Raw genomic sequence first — 22,545 nt, 5'->3', positions numbered from 1 at the left:
TTATTGATTTTGCTGAGTGTGGCTTTGGAGCCTATGAGGAGGAATTCTGTCTTATCGCTGTTGAGTTTGAGGAGATTATGTTAATGGAGGCCAAGGCAATTAAGAATGGGGAATTGAGGAATTTCCTCAATTAAGAATTGAGGAAATTAAGAATGGAGGCCAAGGCAATTTTCCGCTGGAGTTGCTTCGACTAACCACTGATTGAACCTAACAAAAATCAGATCTTACCACATTGCATTTACAAATTAAGCAAAATGTATGTTAATAATATCTGATGAACAGCATCGTAAGTTCATTGTACCCAATTATGCAGGCTAACTAGATTGAGCTCCCATCTCAGCAACGTCTTGCACCAATGGCTGGATTACTGAGATGAACAGCTCAAATTTAAAGGCATTTGCACACTTGCAGACTTATTTGCATTTTTGGTGGATCCATCTTCACAATGGGTGTTCTGTATTTATCAGGGTTTGTTTACATGAACAGTGGGAGGGTAAGGACATTTGGGGAAGGGACTAGTATTAGAATATGATTTGATTATTAATGGTGTCATGGATTATGGGGCAAAGGCAGGAGAATGGGGTTGAGAGGCAAAGATAGATTAGCCAAGGTTGAACGGCGGAGTAGACGTGATGGTCAAATGGCCTTATTCTGCTCCTAGAAATTATGAATTTATGACTATAATTCCTGGACAGAGATGAGGTGAAAGTGAAGTTTTAATATGAATTATGTGGTACCCAAGCATCATTGGATGCATGTGACAGAGTGTGACCCAAGCCTGTTGTGTGATGGAGTAAGCAACCTGAAATTCCACAGAGGCAAAACTGTGGGCTTTGGACGTTGGCATGTTTTCTATGCAACACCAAATGTATTCAATGTTTCAAAGGCTTTTCAAAATGGAGCATTGGGACTTAAGGGAGATTTGTTTGAAGTGTGACAGCAAACAGATGTAATTGCCTGCCTAAATTAATGTAGAATGAGAAAATAAAAATCAAGTGAAGAGTGTTTTATTGTCATATGTCCCAGATAGGACAATGAAATTCTTGCTTGCTGCAGCACAACAGAATATGTCAAAATAGTACATAACGGGAGAAAAAAAGTTCAGTGTGTATATATACACATGCACACATACTCAATAAATATACACATATAGTGCAATAATAATAATAATAATAGTCTGTTGTAGTTCAGAGCTTATTTGTTGTGTTTAATAGCCTGATGGCTGTAGGGAAAGAAGCTGTCCCTGAACCTGGACATAACAGGTTTCAGGCTCCTGTACCATCTTCCTGATGGCAGTGGTGAAATGAGTGGCCAGGATGGTGTGGGTCTTTGATGATGTTGGCTGTCTTTTTGAGGTAGCCACTTCGATAGATCCCTTCGATGGTGGGGAGGTCAGAGCCGATGATGGACTAGGCAATGTTCACAACTTGCCGAACCAGCCCACGATGCAACCAGTCAGTATGCATCCATTTATATTAGGGGATGTAATTTCTAAGCTTTGAACATTAGTGCAATTATAACGTTCCATCTTGCCAGCACCCACACAGAAAAATACTCAGCAATTATCCCTTAGGTGAAGCAACGAGTTGACAACATTTTGATCAATAAATTATAGCCTTGTAGCAGTGAATATATGAAGTCGGGTAGAAACTATAGTGGCATTTTTTTTTGCAATTCATTTGTAAGATAAGTTTTCACCTGGATGTAGAATGTGATCTATTTGCCCACGTGAAATAGTTAACAGTGCATTTGCAGCAGTAACCTGGAATGATCATTACTTTTTCTATTGACACACAAACTCTTGCAGAGAAGCAGCTCTATCCTCTGACCTTCCTGAGATGATTCATCAAGCTCGATGCTTACCCAATTTTAGATAGCGGAGACTGATATTAATGCCTCCATTATGTGGGTATAGTTACAGAGCAGTGCATTAAGGCTAAATATTTCCAGCAATTATTTTTTTCTTCAGAGACTTGCCGTGCTGATATACTAATGTGTGAATGGGAAGATACCGAGTTATTAGTTTGCAATTTCAGGAAAAAAATGTATATTACTGCAAAAGTCTTTTGGAGAATGGCAATAGACTGACTTTTACAGAAGGTAGTGATTACGGTGTAATGGTCTGTCGATAACAGGATTAACAATTTGAATAATTAAACTATGTATGTGTATCAGTGACATTTGTCGGGTTGTTAAACTCTAGAAAAATTACCATGCAATTGACTGTAGATAAATGTCCAAGTCCTCCTTTCCGCCCTCTCTTCCCTTCCCTTGATAAGCCAGTTGCTCCTATCTGTGCAACTGTGTGTGAAATGTCTGATTGCTGCTTAGCTTAAGCTAACTATTAATTAACTGTTATAATATCTGGGGACATTGCAGTAGTGTTAATTTGCTGTTATAATGTAAAATTGGCACATTGCCATGCTTGCGCAAAGATTTTTAATTTGAATCCCAGTCCACATCAATAGTTGCAAGCTTACCACGGGATGCAAAAGCCGCTGTACACAATATGTGCAGCATATAAAATTCTTGATTACATTGAAGCAGAAAATTTGTACTGGGTGTCACTTGACATTGAAAGCATTTGTCAAATAGACCACGTTAAATTGAAAGGGTATTATCTTTGCTTGTGATTAGAGAATTAATAGAGCTGAGGACATAGATCAGTAATGTGCTTGAATCTGCCAAGATAGAATTTCTTACAGCTTCGCTTTATTCACTTATTATTGCTGTATGAGTTCCGTCAAGTTCACACGAATACTGCACATTATGATTCAGTGCATGTCAATGGTGTACTTTGCCTTTTGTTACAATTTAGTTTTTTTTAGTTTTAAAGATTTTCATTATATCATCTTCCTAAATAAAATAATGCAGGTTGGACCTTATCTGATGATACACATTTTAAATCAGTTCAGTTTTCTGGAGAAATTGCAAGGTTTTTCAGTAAATAATACTTTGATATGAAATGTAATAAATCAGCAAAATGTTGAAAGTACCATACCTATAACTGATAAAAATTGAAATTCATGAGCTGCGCTTATTCAAAGTGGATTCATTGATAATCATTAAATGCATTTGGTATTCTATTCTTTCACAACATTCTTTTATCCACAATGAATAGTCACTGTATTTCTATGAATTCCACCTACTGTAAAGATTCCATTCCAGCTGAAATGTGTACATTCCTAATCAGCATGTTCTCCACCAAAGGCTTTGCACAATTTAGAACAGAATGTAGCAAGCAAATGCATGAGTAGGCCATTTAGCCTCTTATTCAATGACTGAGACTCAGACAGAGCCAATTTGTGGACCCTGCCTGATCCCTAGGACTGCAGTGTGACCACAAACCCCATCCAGATCAGCACCGCATAATCTTATTGATTTAGTATCCATGTAAGGAAGACAAATCCGAAGAGTAATAATTGTCCAAGATGAGAGGTTTCTGTTCATCTTTCTTTTGAATGGGCAATCCCTTTTACTTATACTCTGTCCTTGGTTTCAGACTCTCTCGCAAAGTCTCTCAGATATGCATTGACGAGCCCTCTCAGAATCATCCGTGTTTTACTCAGATCTTCTCTCATTTTCCACAGTATAGGCCCACTGCAAAACAATCTTTCTTCGAGATAAGACCTTATCAACAATACAAGTCTATGTTGCACTGCTTTTCTAATGCAAGAAGAGGCTTCCAGAAATATTGAGCAAAACTGTTGACAGAACTTCAGGTATATTTTGTCCAAATTCCCGTACATTTGGAGGAATGCTCCATAGCTTTTCTATTCCATCACTCTCGCTAGAAAAACCATCAACATATCTGCACATTTTATCTATTTTGTCGTCTCCACGCAGCTTACCCTCCGGCCTGTCTTTGAACCATTGAACAGGGGCCATTTAGAGCATTACGTTTGGTTCAGTTTTCCAAGTCACTGATGTAGACTGTGAATAGCTGAAGCACCCTGAGGCATCCCATAGGTTACATTTTGCTCACTGGAGAATGACTTGTGTACCTTTCCCATTTGTCTTCTGTCTTTTAATCAACACTCCACTGATAATAATAATAATAATAATAATAATAATATGCTACTGTTTGTTCATAAGCCCATGTTGTGTTTTGGACTTTCTCAAACTTGGCAATCCAAATGCCATCCTGCAAGATATATTCGCAAAGCAAGGCAGTAAATTGGTTCAAGCACTGTTTGCCTTCAATTTACTGAATCCTGCAACTGTTTGTCAAAAGGTTGTTATCTAATGGATTTCAACATTTCCCTGTCAACTATGATAGTCAACAGGCTAATTGACTTGTTTTTTCCTTCAATTGGCCTTTTTTAGTCCTTTTTACATGAAATGTATATTCAAGTTCAATGCAAGAGCAGTCTAGCTCATTCGGCTAGCCTATTTTCTCGCCTTGCCTTGTAAAGGATTTCCCTTCAAGCACATCATAATCCTGCTGCCTTTCGAACACCATTCTTGAAACTGCTTCGAACGCACCCCCTGGCAGTGCATTTCCATAACTGAACTACATGCTGCAGAAAATAAACTCTCTTCTCCGTAAATTCTTCTCAAATCACCAACATTCTTGACTCTTCAACCACTGGGACTGCTTCCTCCATTCTCATTCTTTGCGATGAACTCACATGCATTCCTGATTAATTCATGTATATTGTGATCAGCTCGAGATGGTGATCAAGACAAAGCGACTGCCCAAACACTGCTAATTGCCTGCTTCTTTCCATTTGATAGAGATCACACATCTATTTTACGCACAACTCATTGTATTTTCCATATATAAACAAGGGGATGGTCGGGCCATTCAGGAATGAAGGAGGGAATGTATACTGTAGTCAGTGGATACAAGGGAGGCACTAAACAAGTACTTTGAATCTTTATGCAAGGGCAGTTTGAGATCAAGAAGGTGGGGGTGTTGGGGCTCTTGATGAGCACGCGGGTGGATAAATCCCAGGTAACTGTGCTGGGTCTTCGATTGTTTGTGATATATATAACCTAGACAATAATATAGTAAATTTGCAGACAACATCAACATTTGTGGAGTTCGGCAGACCAAAAACATCAACTGTCCATTTCCCTGCACACTGAACTCTTGACTCACTGAACTCTTCGAGCAGTTTGCAGTTAGTTCTAGCAGTCTAGTGGTTTACTCTTTTGGGTTGACCCACTGGGGAAAGACATCTGGAGATTACCAAGGTCATTCTTGCTTCTCTGTGGTACTTTAATGGCACAGAGGTCTAAATTTTAATGTAAAACCGGTCAGAACTGACGATAACAACATTGAAAAGACATTGGGATGAGAACCACATTTAAAAACATTTGGGCAATAACAGCACTTAAAATACATCTGGACAGGTACGGACAAGAGAGGACAGGTTTCGAGGAATATAACACAAATGTGGGCAGGTGGGACTAGTGCAGCTGGAGCATTTGGTTGGCACAGGCAAGTTGGGTCGAAGGGCCTGTTTCCATGCTCTAAGACTCTATGCCCAGCAACAGCTGTATTGTAACTTCTCCTTTGAGCTTAAACTTAGTGTAGCAATGTTACAACATTTTGAGATTTTAAAAATCAAGTCTGCAATTTATCCCATCAGATAAAGCATAAAAATAAGTTTAATTTGACACCTAATTCACTTTCATATCTTCAGTATTAAAAAAAGTTATGGCCATTTTCATACTCTGAAATTAGCATCTTGTTCCCTATTGCTTTTCTATTGACTTAACTCAAAAGCTGTGATCAAGGACAGTCAAAAGCCCATAACTTTCTTAAAAATTAAGAGAACTGAATGAAATGTTCAGTTAGAAACATAGAAAATAGGTGCAGGAGTAGGCCATTCGGCCCTTCGAGCCTGCACCGCCATTCAGTATGATCATGGCTGATCATCCAACTCAGTATCCTGTACCTGCCTTCTCTCCATGCCCCCTGATCCCCTAAGCCACAAGGGCCACATCTAACTCTCTCTTAAATATAGCCAATGAACTGGCCTCAACTACCTTCTGTGGCAGAGAATTCCAGAGATTCATCACTCTCTGTGTGAAAAATGTTTTCCTCATCTCGGTCCTAAAAGATTTCCCCCTTATCCTTAAACTGTGACCCCTTGTTCTGAATTATTATAGATTGAAGCATTCTAAAACAAATATGAAACAATCTTACTTGGATGACCTGAAATTAAAGCATATAATTAGTTAGTTACCTAATTGTAGCTAATTACAAAATTCAATTACTAGATTTTTTTTTGAATTGAATTGAATACCTTTATTGTCATTCAGACCTTACGGTCTGAACGAAATTTCGTGCCTGCAGTCATACATGCAATCATACAATAATAAACAACACTAAACACAAATTAACACCACCACAGTGTATCCTCCAAACACCTCCTCACTGTGGTGGAGGCAAAAGTCTTAGGACTGCAGTCTCTTCCCACCTCTTCTCCCTCTGCGCTGAGGCGATACCCCACTGGGCGATAGCACAGACAGTCCCGCGGCTCACCGAACCCCGCAAACGGGCCGGTTCAAACACCGCGGCCCGGGGTGGTCGATGCTGCCGCCCTCCAGTCCAGCGGACGCAGCCGCTGGCCCGCGGTTGAACCCCGGACTCAGGTCATAGCCGCCAGAACGCCGTCCCAGCCACCGGAGCACCGTTCCAGCCCCGGAGTCTCGAGGTCGCCAGCTCCGCCATTAGGCCTCAGCGCAGACGGAGGCAGAGAAGGGGGATACGACAAAAAAGTCGTATTCCCCCGAAGGGAGAGACAGCAACCCCCTTTTAAACCCCCCACCCCCCCCCCCCCCCCACATAAACACAACCTAAAAACCAAAAACGGACTGCAGGCGAGCCGCAGCCGTTCCCAGCGCCGCCACTTCCGGAGATCTAAACATCTATCCATTTCTTAAGAAAAGGTTAACATTTTTAAATAGCCTGTGTCCAAATAACATTCACACAAGAAGTCACAATATAACATGCTTTTTAAATCTCATTGTCATTAATTTATAGGCTAAATGGAAGGAATTTAGTGTTTAATTCCCATAAATTAATGGCCATTTTAATCATCTTGCGAGTGGGTTTTTGTGGAACGCGATCGATTGGAACCTTGTGGTTTGCGGTGAATTTAAACCCCATATCAGCAGGAAAAACACTGCCGGTTCAGATGGGGCCCAAATCACATTTTCGCAACGTGAAATTCTTATTAAAGTAATCCTAAGAAGCAAGTTTATATGTAAAATTAATGACTTACCTTATGTTTTGTCGTAAGATTCGTTCTGTTGCCTGCGTTGACGGTGTTAGAAGTCACTTTTTATTTTACTCCAGCCATTAAATTGTCACGCGGTTTAAAAAAAAAATTCAGAGAATGGCAGTCGGAATGAATTTTCAGCATCAGGTAGAAGCCCGAGAAAATATATCTCGGACAGGCAGGAGAAAACGGCATTTTAATCCCGCCCCCCTCTCAAAGGCGCCAAAGTCGCGCACACGGCAGTGACAGAACTGCAACGCTGTTGAAGATAAATTTTGTAACATACCTACTTAATGCTGACGAGTAAGCAAGGCTCAGCTTACTTCCCCCTTTCCTGCCTGGTATCTGTGATTGTTGTTTGAAACAGTTTATGATATGTTACAGAATTATAATTCTGAATTAAAATCCAGTTGACCAAACACTATTCGGGAACTACTACATGATACACATTTTATTTCAGTGGTGTTTCTGGAGGGAAGAAAAAAATATCTTGACCTTTCTGGTGGGAACGCACAAGCCTCTACATGTGACCCTTTACTGAAGTTAGCTAAGCGCACATTAACAAGAAATACCGTGTCCACACAACCAAGTCCTTCAACCACACAGCAGGGCTTTGCACCTCTTTATTTGGATTACTGGAGAACTAATTTCTCTTTCAGCAATAGCTCCTGCCAGTGCCAGTATATTAAAGGTCTCTGAGGACATTCATTCAGAGCTTAATTTTGTATATATATTGTGGATAATGTTGCTTAATGGACAGTTGCAAAAGGTCAGAGAGAAAAATAAAATATTTGTTGTTGGCAATACGGGGAGAAAAGATGAGGTATGAAGGTAAGCTAGCCAAGAATATAAAGGAGCCAAGAATGTAAAAGCTTCTTTAGGTATGTGAAGAGAAAAAAAATTAGTTAAGACCAAAGTTGGACCCTTGAAGACTGCAAAAGGTGAATTTATTATGGGAAACAAGGAAATGGCAGGAGTTGAACAGGTACATTGGATCCGTCTTCACTAAGGAGGACACAAACAATCTTCCTGATATACTAGTGGCCAGAGGATCTGGGGTGACGGAGGAACTGCAGGAAATGGTGTGGGGTAGACTGATGGGACTGAAGGCTGATAAATCCCCAGGGCCTGATGGTCTGCATCCCAGGGTACTTAAAGAAGTGGCTCTAGAAATTGTGGATGCATTGGTGATAATTTCCAAAGATCTATAGATTCAGGATCAGTTCCTGTGGATTGGAGGGTAGCTAATGTTATCACACTTTTTAAGAAAGGTGGGAGAGAGAAAACAGGAAATTATAAACCAGTTAGCCTGACATCGGTGGTGAGGAAGAAGCTGGAGTCAATTATAAAAGATGAAATAGCAGCACATTTGGATAGCAGTAACAGGATTGGTCTGAGTCAGCATGGATTTACGAAGGGGAAATCATGCTTGACTAATCTTCTAGACGTTTTTGAGGATGTAACCAGGAAAATGGACAAGGGAAAGCCAGTGGATGTATTGTACCTGGACTTTGAGAAAGCATTTGATACAGGCCCACATAGGAGGTTAGTGGGCAAAATTAGGGCACATGGTAATGGGGGTAGAGTGCTGACATGGTTAGAAAATTGGTTGGCAGACAGGAAACAACGAGTAGGGATTAACGGGTCCCTTTCAGAATGGCAGGCAGTGACTAGTGGGGTACTGCAAGGCTCGGTGCTGGGACTGCAGCTATTTACAATATACATCAATGATTTAGATGAAGGGATTCAAAGTAATGTTAGAAAATTTGCAGATGACACAAAGCTGGGTGGCAGTGTGAACTGTGAGGAGGATGCTGGGAGAATGCAGGGTGACTTGGACAGGTTGGGTGAGTGGGCAGATGCATGGCAAATGCAGTTTAATGTGGATAAATGTGAGGTTATCCACTTTGGTAGCAAAAACAGGAAGGCAGATTACTATCTAAATGGTGTCAAGTTGGGAAAAGGAGAAGTACAACAAGATCTGGGTGTACTTGTTCATCAGTCTATGAAAGTAAGCACGCAGGTACAGCAGGCAGTGGAGAAAGCGAATGGCATGTTGGCCTTTGTAACAAGTTGAGTTGAGTATAGGAGCAAAGAGGTCCTTCTGCAGTTGTACAGGGCCCTGTAACCTTGGAATTTGTAACTTTGCATAAGCTCTTTATGGGCAACTATTTAATTCAATTCAATTTACAAGTAGATAACATGTTTGGGAATACATATGGGATACTGGGAATTTGTTAGGGCATGGGGGCATGCCCAAGTTAGGGGATGGAGGCCCAAGTAGATAAGTTATACCCCAACTTTATAATACCTTGGTCAGACCGCAGCTGGAGTCCCACATGTGGTTCTGGTCACTATGCGACAGGTAGGATGTGTGACATTGCTGGACAGAGTGCAGAGGAGATTCACCAGGATGCTTGCCTGGCATGGAGCAGTTCGATTTTGAGGAGAGTCTGGAGAAGCTAGATCTGTTCTCCCTGGAGGAGAGAAGGTTAAGAGGGGATAGAAGCCGAGGCCATATGAAATTGAGGGGTTTAGATAGGGTGGACTGCAATAAATTAAACTAAATGACCTAGGTAGGAGGAAGCGATTTATCAGGCATGTGATGGAGATCTAACACACCCACAACACTCGGGTATCTGAAACACACTGCCTGAGGGAGCAGTTGAGGCTGGGTCGCTGACAGTATTTAAGAATTGTCAATGTGTGTACTTGGATCACTTTGATTCAAAATTACATATAAAATTCTTAGAGGATTGGACAGGGTAGATGCAGGAAAAATGTTCCCCATGTTGGGGGAATCCAGATCCAGGCGTCACAGTTTAAGAATAAGTGAAATTCTGCAACAAATCTGTGGAATTCTCTGCCACAGAAGGCAGTGAAGGCTAATTCACTGGATGTTTTCAAGAGACAGTTAGATTTAGCTCTTTGGGCTAAGGGAATCAAGTGATATGGGGAAAAAGCCGGACCAGGGTACTGATTTTGGATGATCAGCCATGATCATATTGATTGGTGGTGCTGGCTCGAAGGGCCAAATGACCTACTCCTGCACCTATTTTCTATGTTTTCCATGTTTCTATGTTTGACATGAAAATTTGTGGACCAAATGCTGGGTGATGGGATGAATATGGAAGGGTGCCACTGATCGGTGTGGATGAGTTGGGTGGAATGGCTTGTTTCCATGCTGCACGATTCCACTTCACTGACATACGCACGTCTCCCTCTGCCCACTCATTTCTCTCAACTTGCACATGGCAGAGCCAGTTGTTCTCTCTCGCTGCGCTCGGATATGACACATCAGGTCAGTTTTGTGATCCACAAACTCTCTCTACTCTACTTTGACTGGATCATGGTAAATATTTAGTTAAGTTTAGAGATACAGTGTGGAAATAGGCCCCTTGGCCCACCGAGTCTGCACTGGCAGCGATCCCCGCATATTAGCACTCTCCTACAAACACTTGGGACAATTTACATTTATACCAAGCCAATTAGTATATAAGATGGCGGCGCCTCGCAGCAGCGGCCTCTGCAGACCATCTGTCTTTAAAATGTTTTTTGTCCTGTCGAGTGTATAGTTTGGTTGTAGTTTATATATTGTTTTTAGCTGTGTATATGTGGGCGGCGGGGGGGAAACATTTAAATCTCTTCCCTGTACGTGGGACCCGGCCTTTTCCCTGTCGAGTCTCCGTTGTCGTTGGGGCCTAGCACCGTGGAGGGTCCTCCAACCGTAACGACCTGGGGGCTCACCATTGTAGAGCTGGCCGGCTTCGGAGCATGGAGAGCTGTGGTGGCGCGCGGCTGCGACCCGACCGGAGCTTCGGAGGCTCCAGCCGCAGGCCTGATGGCCGGTGACATCGGGAGCTCGCGGGTGCCATGTGGGAGACCACTTTTCGGAGCTCCCGCATGGCAATTTATCCCTCCCGAGTTGCGGGGTTGAATGCGACCCGGAGCGGGACCTTACATCGCCTGGCGCAGCTTTAACGGCCGCGGGACTTGCCATCACCCGCCGGGGGCTCCAACATCAAGACCCAGAGCAGGGCCTTGCATCGCGCGACGCGGCCTTAACGGCCACGGGACTTGACATCGCCCGCCGGGGGCTTTATCATCGGGAGCAGAATGGAAAACAGGGGAGAGACAATGACTTTGCCTTCCATCAGTGAGGAGGAGAATCACTGTGATGGATGTTTGTGTTTATTGTGTTAATTGTGTGTCTTGGTTTTTTTTTTCTTGTTGTATGACTGCAGAAACCAAATTTTGTTTGAATGGTTCAAATGACAATAAAATGGTATTGTATTGTATTATATTGTATTAACCTACAAACCTTTGGAGTGTGGGAGGAAATCCAAGATCTCAGACAAAGCCCATGCATGTCCTGGGCAGAAAGTACAGACAAGCACCCGTGTTCAGGATGGAACCCGAGTCTCTGGCGCTGTGAGGTAGTCGCTGTGCCACCTTGCCACCACAATATTGGCACAGTTAGCCACTTTGCTGCTTCTATGACTGTAACTTGTCACATACCACTTCAGGCCTGGGCATTGTCCACATCTTTGCAGACACTGACAGCTTCATTATCTGAACAATTGTAAATGTGCTCTATAGTCATCAAGAAGTACTTTTTGTTTCTGAAGTAATTGCAGAAAAGCTATAGATGAAGCGAGTAACACAAGCTATGGTAATTCTTGCAGCAATGATTGAGACTAATAAAATTGGCCTGCAGCAGCCACAGTTATTTTCTATGTTTCCACTAGATTTAATTTTACACATAGTGTCAAATCGTTCTTCTGATTTCCACTGATTGGTTTCTGGATGCCTGTCATTTGCCTGGATGCCTGGATGCCTGCTTGGCGGCGCTACTCACCCGTTGCAGCGGCCTCTACAGCCTGTCTGTCTTTTTTTTTTTTTTGTCTAGTTAAATGTAGTGTTGGTGTTTTTTAATACTGGTTTTAAATGTGTATATGTGGGGGGCGGGGGGGGGGGGGGGGGGGAGGGGGAAACTGTTTAAAATCTCTTCCCTGTCCGGGAGACCCGACCTTTTCCCTGTCGGGTCTCCGTTGTCGTTGGGGCCTAGCACCGTGGAGCGGCCTCCAACCTGAACGACCCGGGGGCTCGGGAGACTGCGGAGCTGCGGACTACTCACCATCGTGGGGCTGGCCGGCCTCGGAGCGTGGTGAGCGGTGGTGACTCGCTGCTGCGACTCGACTCCTGGGGCTCGGAGGCTCCAGCAACGCAGCCGCAGGTCCGGTGGACTGGGACATCGGGAGCTCGCGGGTCCGGGTGGAGAGACTGCTTCCCGGAGCTCCCGCAACGCGACTTCTCCAGCCCGTGTCGCGGGGTTGGAACGACCCGGAGCGGGGACGTACATCGCCCGGCACGGCTTCATGGCCGTGGGACATTCCAGCGCCCGCCGGCGGTTTGGACATCGGGAGAGAAATGGAGAACAGGGGAGAGAAAAGACTTTGCCTTCCATCACAGTGGGCTCACTGTGATGGATGTTTGTGTGAATTAAATTGTGTGTATGTCTGTAGGAAATTGTCTTTGTTTGTATGGCTGTGGAAACGGAATTTCGTTTGAGCCTCATTGAGGCTCAAATGACAATAAATGGTATTGTATTGTATTCAAAAGTTAGCTTGATGTCAAACGATGATCCATGAATGGTGGCATTGTCAGTGAATCCACAATCTATTCACAGATTAAAAATAACCTCTTGCCTTAATCCAAAAAACAATCCTTTATCCATGTGTTGATCCTGCCTGTATTGTGGTAGAACTCTAATGGAAAATCAGAGAGCAGTTTATTTCTGACTACATTCCATCTGCAATTAGTGACACTGGTATTGTGCATCATTCAGCTATTGAGTTTTAGATAAGATTCCCAATGGCTGGAATGATTATGTCCTCTTTGTGAGCTGTATACACCTGTGCGGAGATCCACTTTCAAGTTTGCCTCAAAGTTGTAGCTATACAGGAACCACTTAGCTAGTGACATGATTGGTCATGGAGGACTATAGGATGGTCTCGAGTCCAGAGGCTTTCCTCTAATCTGCTATTGTTTAGTGATGGCGGGACTGGCATATGTTGATAGAATGGAGCGGCTGGGCTTGTATACTCTGGAATTTAGAAGGTTGAGAGGATATATTATTGTAAAACATATAAGATTATTAAGGGTTTGGACATGCTAGAGGCAGGAAACATGTTCCCGATGTTGGGTGAGTCCAGAACCGGGGGCCACAGTTTAAGAATAAGGGATAAGCTATTTAGAACTGAGATGAGGAAAACACTTTTTCTCACAGAGAGTGGTGAATCTGTGGAATTATCTGCCTCAGAGGGCGGTGGAGGCTGGTTCTCTGGATGCTTTCAAGAGAGAGCTAGACGGAGCTCTTAAAGATAGCGGAGTCAAGGGAGTCAGGGGGAGAAGGCAGGAACGGGGTGCTGATTGTGGATGATCAGCTATGATCACATTGAATGGTGGTGCTGGCTCGAGGGGCCGAATGGCCTACTCCTGTCTATTGTCTATATCTGACAAGAATCAGTTGCCGAAGTCTGAAATATTTGATGCTGAGGGCTGAGATGAATCACCTTGGCATTTCATACTGAGGGTGCTAACAAACAGATTGTTTTGCTCTTGAATGCTGACCACCATTGTTATTTAAGAAGGGGATATTTGTGGAGCTGATTATTCTCTGAAGGGCATGTTTGGCCTACTGCAATCATGACAGGACATGGAAAGACTGTTGGGATTTATTTAATCGGATTCGGCACGAACATTGTGGACCGATCGTCCCGTTCCTGTGCGGTACTTCTCTATAATTTTGTAACTGCATTTTTAATTTTTAACTTGAGATACAAGTAGCTCTATTTAACATGCATGTTTCCTACAGAATAGACTTACAAGGATGGAACTCGTTTTCTGGTGCACTATGTGCACTGGTGTGCATTCATTGAGTTAGATTTGGTTCTTGCCTTGATAGTAGTATGCCGAGCCATGAATTTGCAGATTTTCGGGTGGACTACAATACTGCTGCATCTGATGCCCCACCGTCGCTCAGAGGCACCAAAGACAAGGTGCCCGGTCTGCTTAAAACTTTTAATGTTTTTTCACATTTTGTTGATGAGAAATTTACTAAAGGAAATTTGAGACCAGAATACTCCAGTGAACTTGTTGCATTTTGAAGGGCCATTGCAGTGGCCGAGGATAGTTTTAATGTGCAGGATCACCTCAGTGTGATTCTCAAGAGTTGGCTTTTGCATTGGGTGGATCTTGAAAGGGCAGTGAAGGAAAGTTTGACGAAGCCAAGCCAGGAGGTAAAAAAAAAGGGGTTTTGATTTCAATTGGAATAAATAAGGTTGAAAGCAGACAGTGTTGTTTCGGCACTCTTATTGATTTGTGGGATGCTTAAGATGATATTATTTCAGGAAAAAGCAATGATGAGCTCACTGAGAACCGCCCGGGGGATCAGCAGTAGAGAGATGATGGGAATGATATTCACTGAAAACAACTGATTTTTTTTTTTGGTGCTTTTGAATAAAATTATGGCTTATCCACAATTTATATCAGACAGTTGCTTGGCCAGTACAGGCATTGGCCTTAAGGTTCTTTGATACGCATTTGAAAGCCGATGCCATGGTGATGGTATCAGAAGAGGGACATTTTTCAGCAGGAGTAGGTCTGAAGTATAACTTTCAGAAACAGTTTAAAATATAGAGGGCATGGTGACAGATGGAGGAGGATCATCCATAGAATTAAGTTCTGAATGGGTTAATGTGGAGAAAGTTGGTGTGGTCAGATATTTGACCCATGCAGTCTTTGTCATGCCAGCAGTAGTTTAGAAATACAGCATAGAAACAAGCACTTTGGTCCACTGAGTCCATGCCGACCAACAATCATCCGTACACTAGTTCTAACCTACACATTAGGGACAATTTACAGAAGCAATTAACCAACAAACATGCACGTCGTTGGAAGGTGGGAGGAAACGGGAGCACCAGAAGAAAACCTATGTGGTCACGGGAAGAACATACAAACTCCCTACAGACAGCAGTTTGATCCTGTAGTTAGGATCAAACTCAGGCCTCTGGCGCTATAAGGCAGCAACTCCACCACTGCGCTACAATGTGCCGCTGTGCTGCCCCTATATAATAATACTGGCCACAGGTTTCATTGAAGTCATTGAGAGAAGCTGTGGCTCTTTAAGAAAAACCCATCAAATGGATCTGAACAGATTATGATCTGGCTGCTTTAACAAGAAGAATTGTTCCAATGACGGATCTTTGACCTGAAACATAAACCGTTTTGGGCCTGTCCCACTTACGCAACTTTTTCGGCGACTGCCGGCACCCGTCATAGGTCGTTGCAGGTCGGCGAAAATTTTCAACAGGTTGAAAATTCAGCGGCGACCAGAAAGACGCTACGACTCTGAGGAGACTACTCATGACCATACAGGCAACACCCTGGCGACATGTCGCGGGGTGAATCCTGTATGGTCGTGAGTAGTCGCCCAAAGAGTCGTACCTTGTTCTGGTCGCCACTGGATTTTCAACATGTTCAACATTTTCGGCGACCTGTAATGACTTATAGCGGGTGCCGGCAGTCGCCGAAAAAAACGGGTAAGTGGGACAGGCCCATTTCTCTTTCCACGGATGCTGCCTGATCTACTGAGTGTTTCCAGTATTTCTGTTTTTTATTTCAGATTCTCAGCACCTGCAGTATATTTATTTTCTGGAGAACAGTGTATGCTTTATCCCGAGGCATTAAAGGATACTTAGCAAAAAAAACTTTGATACTCAGTTGTGCAAGAAGAGGTTGGTCAATGTGGTGGGTTTTAAGGAGCAAAGTAAAATAGAAGTAAAAAGAAGGATAGATATTTTGGGGAAATTTCAGAACTTAAGGGCAAAGCAATTGAATGCACAGCTGCCAAAAGTGGAGAACCTCAAAATGAGGATATGCAAGAGGCAAGAAGTGGAGGAGCTCACAAACCTCGGAGGGTTCTGGAGTTGGAGGAGGTTACCGTGGGAGAACTTGAAGACATGAATAAACATTTTGAAATTGAAAAGGTTAGGATACAAGCAGCAGTGTTTTGGATTAGGTCACATTTTATCAGGTTGGAAAATGTAAGACGAGCTAGGAGAGCAACGATGGAGGGAACAAAAAAAATAGACTAGTCTTTTCTTTGGGAGTTTAGAGAAAGGATTTTTGGAAATATAATCATTGTGACTTATTGCACTTACCTATTACCTCAGGTTCCTGGTCAACTCGTGCATCAAACTTGAAATTCATGTTCAAATCTGCGTATTTTCCCCTCTTTTTCTATTTGTGTAACCTCCCTTGTCCTGAGACCCTATGAAAACTCTGCTGTCTAACTCTAAATTCCTGTGACCAAATCCCTTTTCTCTCCAACCTATCATCAATATTTAGCCTTGTCTGAAATGTTATTACTTGTGAGTCCATCTCCAACATTGTGAAATACCTGTTAAAACCTAGATATTTAGTACATTTTTAGTCAATTCTGTTATGAAACACTATCATCTTTGTTGTTTTTATTTATCTGTTACGATTCTGCAAAGTGTTTTGAAATATTTCTTTGCATTAGAAGTGTGAAATAAATGTCTGCATCTTTGCACTGTGACTGATGAAACCGTACAACTGCGCTCCAGGAGGAGTGTTAAAGATGGTTTGCATTACTTTGAAGAAAATCAGAGGAATTCTTTTCTGTATTCTCTGCCTTAGAAGGCAGTGGAGGCCAATTCTCTGGAAGCTTTCAAGAGAGAGTTAGATAGATCTCTTAAAGATAGAGGAGTAAAGGGATATGGGGAGAAGGTAGGAACAGTGAATGGCGGTGCTGGCTCGACGGGCCGAATGACCTACTCCTGCACCTATTGTCTATTGTCTATGTATTCTGGTCAGTTTTATCCCTAATCAAATGGCATCTCGTAGTTTTGCTTTGCCTACATTCCGACAGTGGCTTTACATTTCAAAACCTTATTGGTTGGAAAAAGCCCAAGGCTGAGAAAGATCTTATAGATGCAGGCCCATTTTTTAAGAACTGGTGCAAGGCTCAACTGTTTTTGAAATTGAGATAAATTTTTGATGCTGCTCTGATTCAACAAATAATTCAGTTAAATTGCCAGAGGCCTTCAATGCTGTGGGACTCCCTCCATTTATCTTGTAGGTTGGGTTCAGATGCACTGCCAGCATGGAATGTCGTTTTAATGCAACTAAAACCTTTTACAATGAAGCAGAATACAAAAAGTGGTGGACACTGCCTGGACCATCACGGGTACTGACCTCCCCACAATCAAAGGTTCTGCCTCAGAGGCAAACAACATCATCAAGGATCCACACCATCCCTGCATGCTTTTATTTCACTCCAGTCATTGGGAAGAAGGTATTGGAGTCTGAGAACCATGACCTCCAGGTTCAGAAACAGCTTGTTCTCAACAACCATCAGGCTATTGAACACTACAAATACCAACAAAACTCCAAATTAGGAACTGCCTTGGTTGCACTTGGCACTTCGGGCCTTTGTTTTGTTTTGAACTAACATTGGATTTTAAAAAAATGATTAAACTTCTTTTTGTTTGTTTTATTATGTTATCCTTTGGGTATTGATTACAGACCTGCTATGTTGCTGCAAGTACGAATCTCATTGTTCCATTTGGTACAAATGACAATTAAAGCACTTGACTTTCTTGACCTTCTCCAGTGAGGCATAAGTTGGCGTTATCCTGTTCCCTGAGGTTGGTGGACAGTATCTGGTGGACCATTGGCATTTGCAGATCCACCATTGTATGTCCTATCTGTCTTGGAGCTTCTTCGAGCCATAGTGTAGCTACTGGAGTTATGAAGAGAGTATTGAAAGCTTCTGGCAATATAATTAAATTATTTATTGAATCAGAGCTGCATCATAAATTTCTTGCAATGCAACTGTCTTTTTTTTCTTGTCTTAAAAGAACCCAAAATTCACTCCAGGATAGATATTACATTCTGTAAGCCTGCCTTATCCTGTATTGGTATTTGCGCTATTGACTAAATAGCATCCACATTCTTCGTATCTTGTCTAACTTTCTTGATTTACTTTGCTACGGTCCACTGCCCATCTAGAAATAAACTTGCCACTTATTGATGTCCATTTGATTTTTACGCAGAAAATCCAGTCTGATTTGACTAGTCACGAGATCAGTCTGGAGGAAATGAAGAGAAGGATCCAAGGTCCAGATGCTGTTGGTCAGAGCAAGTCTGCTGGGAGAGTCCTGTCCCAAATTGACATAGCACAGGTGATTTTCAGTATACACCAGCGCTCTAATGTTTCAATGGTGCATTATTTGTCACATGTACAACTGCACAGTGATTTTTTTTTTGCATATTTACACATGCGGGTGCCGCCATGTTTTGCCACCATGTCCAAAACCCAAAGTCCGGTCCGTCCACATGCTCGGTTTACAGGTGCAGTTCCCGATGCTGGTACGCCCCAGGCTCATGTAGGTCCTCCTCTGTCTCCCTCGACCTGCTCGGGCGGTCTCCGCCGTCCAACGAGCCTTCGGCCGCCTAGCCTTTGGCCACGGCACCTTGGGAAGACCTCTAACGCGCGTCACTTCGAAATATCGCTACGGGCTTTTCAATAGCAGTAGCATGAAGTAACACTTTTTAATATCCAATTCACTAAAATAGCATGTTGAAAACAGTGATGGTATTAACCTCTCTTGTAAACAGGAGATTGACCAGGACATCTCCTCATTATGTTAATGAGGGTCAACCTGTGTTATTGGAAACTCACTAAAAAAAAGTGTACAATGCTTTGGTGCCCCAGATGCTGTTCATTTTCAACATTTTTATTTTCCCTCTCATTTAGATAAATGCTCGTGCCTGTAAAATCCACCGTGTCTATTGGTTAAGTAGGATATTTTATTCTTATCTGTTGACTCAGGACTTACAAACTCACCCACCGTGTCACTCACCGTGCCTTGCACATCCATAAACACGGAACACAACCAAAAGGCTACTGATGGTATCATTTTTTTTTAAACAACCAAAAATAATTAATCAATTATTTACAATAATAGTTCAATAGTCCATTATTGTCACCTGTCCCCTGAGGTACAGTGAAATATATACAATACTAAAAGATTCAAAACAAAACCCACCACCATAGTATAAGTAAAACAAATATTCTTAATTGACTATTTCCCCATCCTTGTTAAGGACGCATGCCACACCCCGCGTTGCCCAGCTGTCCCGGAAATCCCCCAGGGCGCCCGTGGACAGCACCTAGTCCCTCTCTAAAACTACCCAGGCAGGCAGCCAGTATGGGCAGCGCCCTCTTCTGCCTGGCGCCGGGACTCACGGATGGCCAGCTTGGCCAGGCCCAGGAGCAACCCAACTTCAGCCCTACCCTCTCCCCTATGCGCAGGGTGTCCAAAGATGAATATTGTAGGTGTGAAGTGCAGCCAGAGGGCAAGGAGCAGCCCCTTTAGGTATTAGAAAAGGGGCTGCAACCTCACACACTCCATGTATACGTGGACCACAGACCTTTCCAGCTCGCAAAAGTGGCGGGCGGCTGGCGAGTCTATGAATCAAGAGAGAAACGGGTTGCAGGGGAATCCTCGGTGCAGTACCCACCACCCCAGGTCTAGAGGGGGGAGGGGGGGGGGGGGGTATCCATGCATAGACACCTGAATCTCGCGGCAAAAAGGCAACACCGACTGCCATTTTGTGTCCAGATGGTGGACCAGGGCGAGGGAATTGCAGGGTGTGGAGGAGGATCCCGTACAGGAGACGCCCACCTGCGTCTCGGAGGGAGATGAAGGGTGTCGAGGAAAGGCAGCTCTGGATGTGTGGGACTGGCTCCGACGAAGGATTACGATGCCTGGGTCTGACGAGTACTTCCGGCTGAGCAGGGGATTTGAGCCTTCCCGACACCCAATGGGGCGGGACAAGGGCCGGCCGCTCTCAAGACCGGGCCGGCGCCCTGCGCCAGCAGAGGGGGACCCCGGTCGACAGCACCCAAGTTCCAGACTCTCAGCAGGTCCCGGTAGAATCTGGGCATCCTCTGCAGGACAACATGGCTCAAGCCCACCACCGGTATCCGCGTACCTCCTTCAAGGCAGGTACGTGCCACCAGGGAAGACCTGATGATATCATGACTCGCAATAAGTTCCACTCGTTCATCTCATCTCTCCTTTCTGACATGAGAATACCAGAAGGATCTGGAATAAGCCAGTCAGCCCCTCAGATCTCCCAGAAAAGTCAACTCCTCCTCTATTCAATTCCTAATTTGCCCTCGTTTCCATGATCTTTCAAAAAATGTAACCATTATTTCTTCAAACACCTGCAGTAACCTCACCTCACAAGCCAACAGGGTAGAGAATTCCAGAGATTCTTCACCCTCAGTGAGAAGAGATTGTTTGTTGCCTTGGTTTTAAATAACTACCCACTTTCTAACTCTGAACAATGATATTTATTATCATTTGTGACATGCCACAGTATGCAAAGAGCCGACACATAAAGGGCATCGACAAAGTTACAATTTAGTCCCCAATGATCCCCCTTTGTTCTCTGCAGCCCCCCCCCACTCAGGGTCTCCCTTTGTTCGTGGTGGCGGGTCAGACCTCTAGCACTCACGTGGCCCGTCTGATCTCCGTCCCCTTGCTTGAAATTCTCCCATTTGTGAATCCATCTCGATATTCACCCTGCCACACTCCCTTAAAATCAGTATGATTTAATCATCATTCCTCATACTTCGCAACAAAGAATACATATTTAACTTTTCTATCCATTTGTGAAATGATAACCTCACATTCCACAAATAAGCTGCGTAAATCTCCACTGGCCATCTCTCTTGACAACATATCGTTTCTTAAATAACGTGACCAAAACGGTGCACAATGCTCCAGTACCATGTCCGAACAACGCTTCCCTATTTCTAAACTCCCACCCTCTTGCAATAAAGATGGAAATGTAATTTTCCTTCCTAATGCCCCTATCCCACTGAGGAAACCTGAACTGAAACCTCTAGAGACTTTGCGCCCACCCAAGGTTTCCGTGCGGTTACCGGAGGTTTTTGTCAGTCTCCCTACCTGCTTCCACTACTTGCAACCTCCGGCAACCACCTGCAACCTCCGGGAACCGCACGGAAACCTTGGGTAGGGCGCAAAGTCTCCAGAGGTTTCCATCAGGTTTCCTAAGTGGGACAGGGGCATTACTACTACCTCTATTTGCATGTTTACTTTTTGTAGTTTATGCATGAGGACACCTGGAAACTCATTTGTAATGATCTATCTTTTGATTCCTCCTCACACTTTCCAGTGTTATGGGCCTGTACCACTTAAGCGATTTTTCAGGCGACTGCCGGCGACTGTCAAGTTGCCGGCAGCCGCCTGAAAAACAGGCAACTGGAACTGCGACTGTCAGAGTGGAACACACACACACACACACACAAAAACACATTGCAAAGAGGGGGGGGCAGTGCAAGCGGGGGGAGCACTGTCTGAAATTCACACGGTGCAAAGCCAAGGTGATACAGACACACACCGCGATGAACAGGAAGGTTGGCGCTTTAATTAAGATGGCTAGCACAGTGTACGGTAAGTCCTTAAAAGAGGGAGGGGGGGGGAGAAGGAGGGAGAAGGAGTGGAGACAACTTTTAATAAGCCAGACAACTTTTAAGTAGTCAGAGATACACGGCAGTGAAGCTCGGCAGACATTAACATTATCGTTCGGTTATCCTTGGTTCTGAAAACTACTGCTTACGTTTTTTTTCCCCAATGAGCCAATGAAATTCACCGGTCAGCACCGGCCACAACCTACAAGGACCTAAGATAACCTTCTACCTCCTGGTAACCCATTAGGACCTCCTGGCGACCCACCTACGGCATGAGAATTCTCGCTACTCTCCATGGCGGCTTCATTGTAGTCGCCGCTAATTTTTCAACGTTGAAAAATTCACGGCGACCATAATGAGGCTGCGACTAGTTCCCAGAATGCGGGAACTCCTTACGACCATGAAGGCGACTCCCCGGCAACCACCCGTGAACATGTGGCGACCATGTGGTGACTGCTTGATCTCCTGCAGTCGTCTAAAAAGTCGCCTAAGTGGGACAGGCCCATAAATCTCCCATTTGTTAATTTTTTACCAACTCATAATTCACCTACCAATATCTTTTTGTAGGGTCTAAGTGTGTTCATTGCAGCATATACTCCCATATATATTTTTGTCATCAACCAACTAGGATACCTTAAACTCTGGCCCTCCTGCAAGTTATGAATTCAGATAGGAAATTACAGAACAGATCTTATGGCACTCCATTGGTTATATCCT

The 22,545-nt window shown here is 43.7% G+C and overlaps 1 protein-coding gene across 12 annotated transcripts in view; it reads left to right on the top strand.

Annotated features, from left to right (window-relative positions):
- Window positions 1-22,545, top strand: part of dmd (dystrophin) — a 1,663,772-nt gene that overhangs the window by 710,952 nt on the left and 930,275 nt on the right. For 11 of the 12 annotated variants that reach the window (XM_033033201.1, XM_033033205.1, XM_033033195.1 and 8 more), the window contains one exon: window positions 18,377-18,505. The exons of the other annotated variant lie outside the window; for it this stretch is intronic. In XM_033033201.1, the coding sequence (XP_032889092.1) occupies window positions 18,377-18,505 (129 nt within the window). The remainder of the gene's footprint in view (window positions 1-18,376; window positions 18,506-22,545) is intronic. 12 annotated transcript variants of the gene reach the window in all.

Source organism: Amblyraja radiata, chromosome 14 (assembly GCF_010909765.2).
Source record: "Amblyraja radiata isolate CabotCenter1 chromosome 14, sAmbRad1.1.pri, whole genome shotgun sequence".
NCBI classification, from domain to species: Eukaryota; Metazoa; Chordata; class Chondrichthyes; order Rajiformes; family Rajidae; genus Amblyraja; species Amblyraja radiata.
Note: the sequence above shows the minus strand (reverse complement) of the source record. Positions and strands in the feature narration are given on the sequence as shown.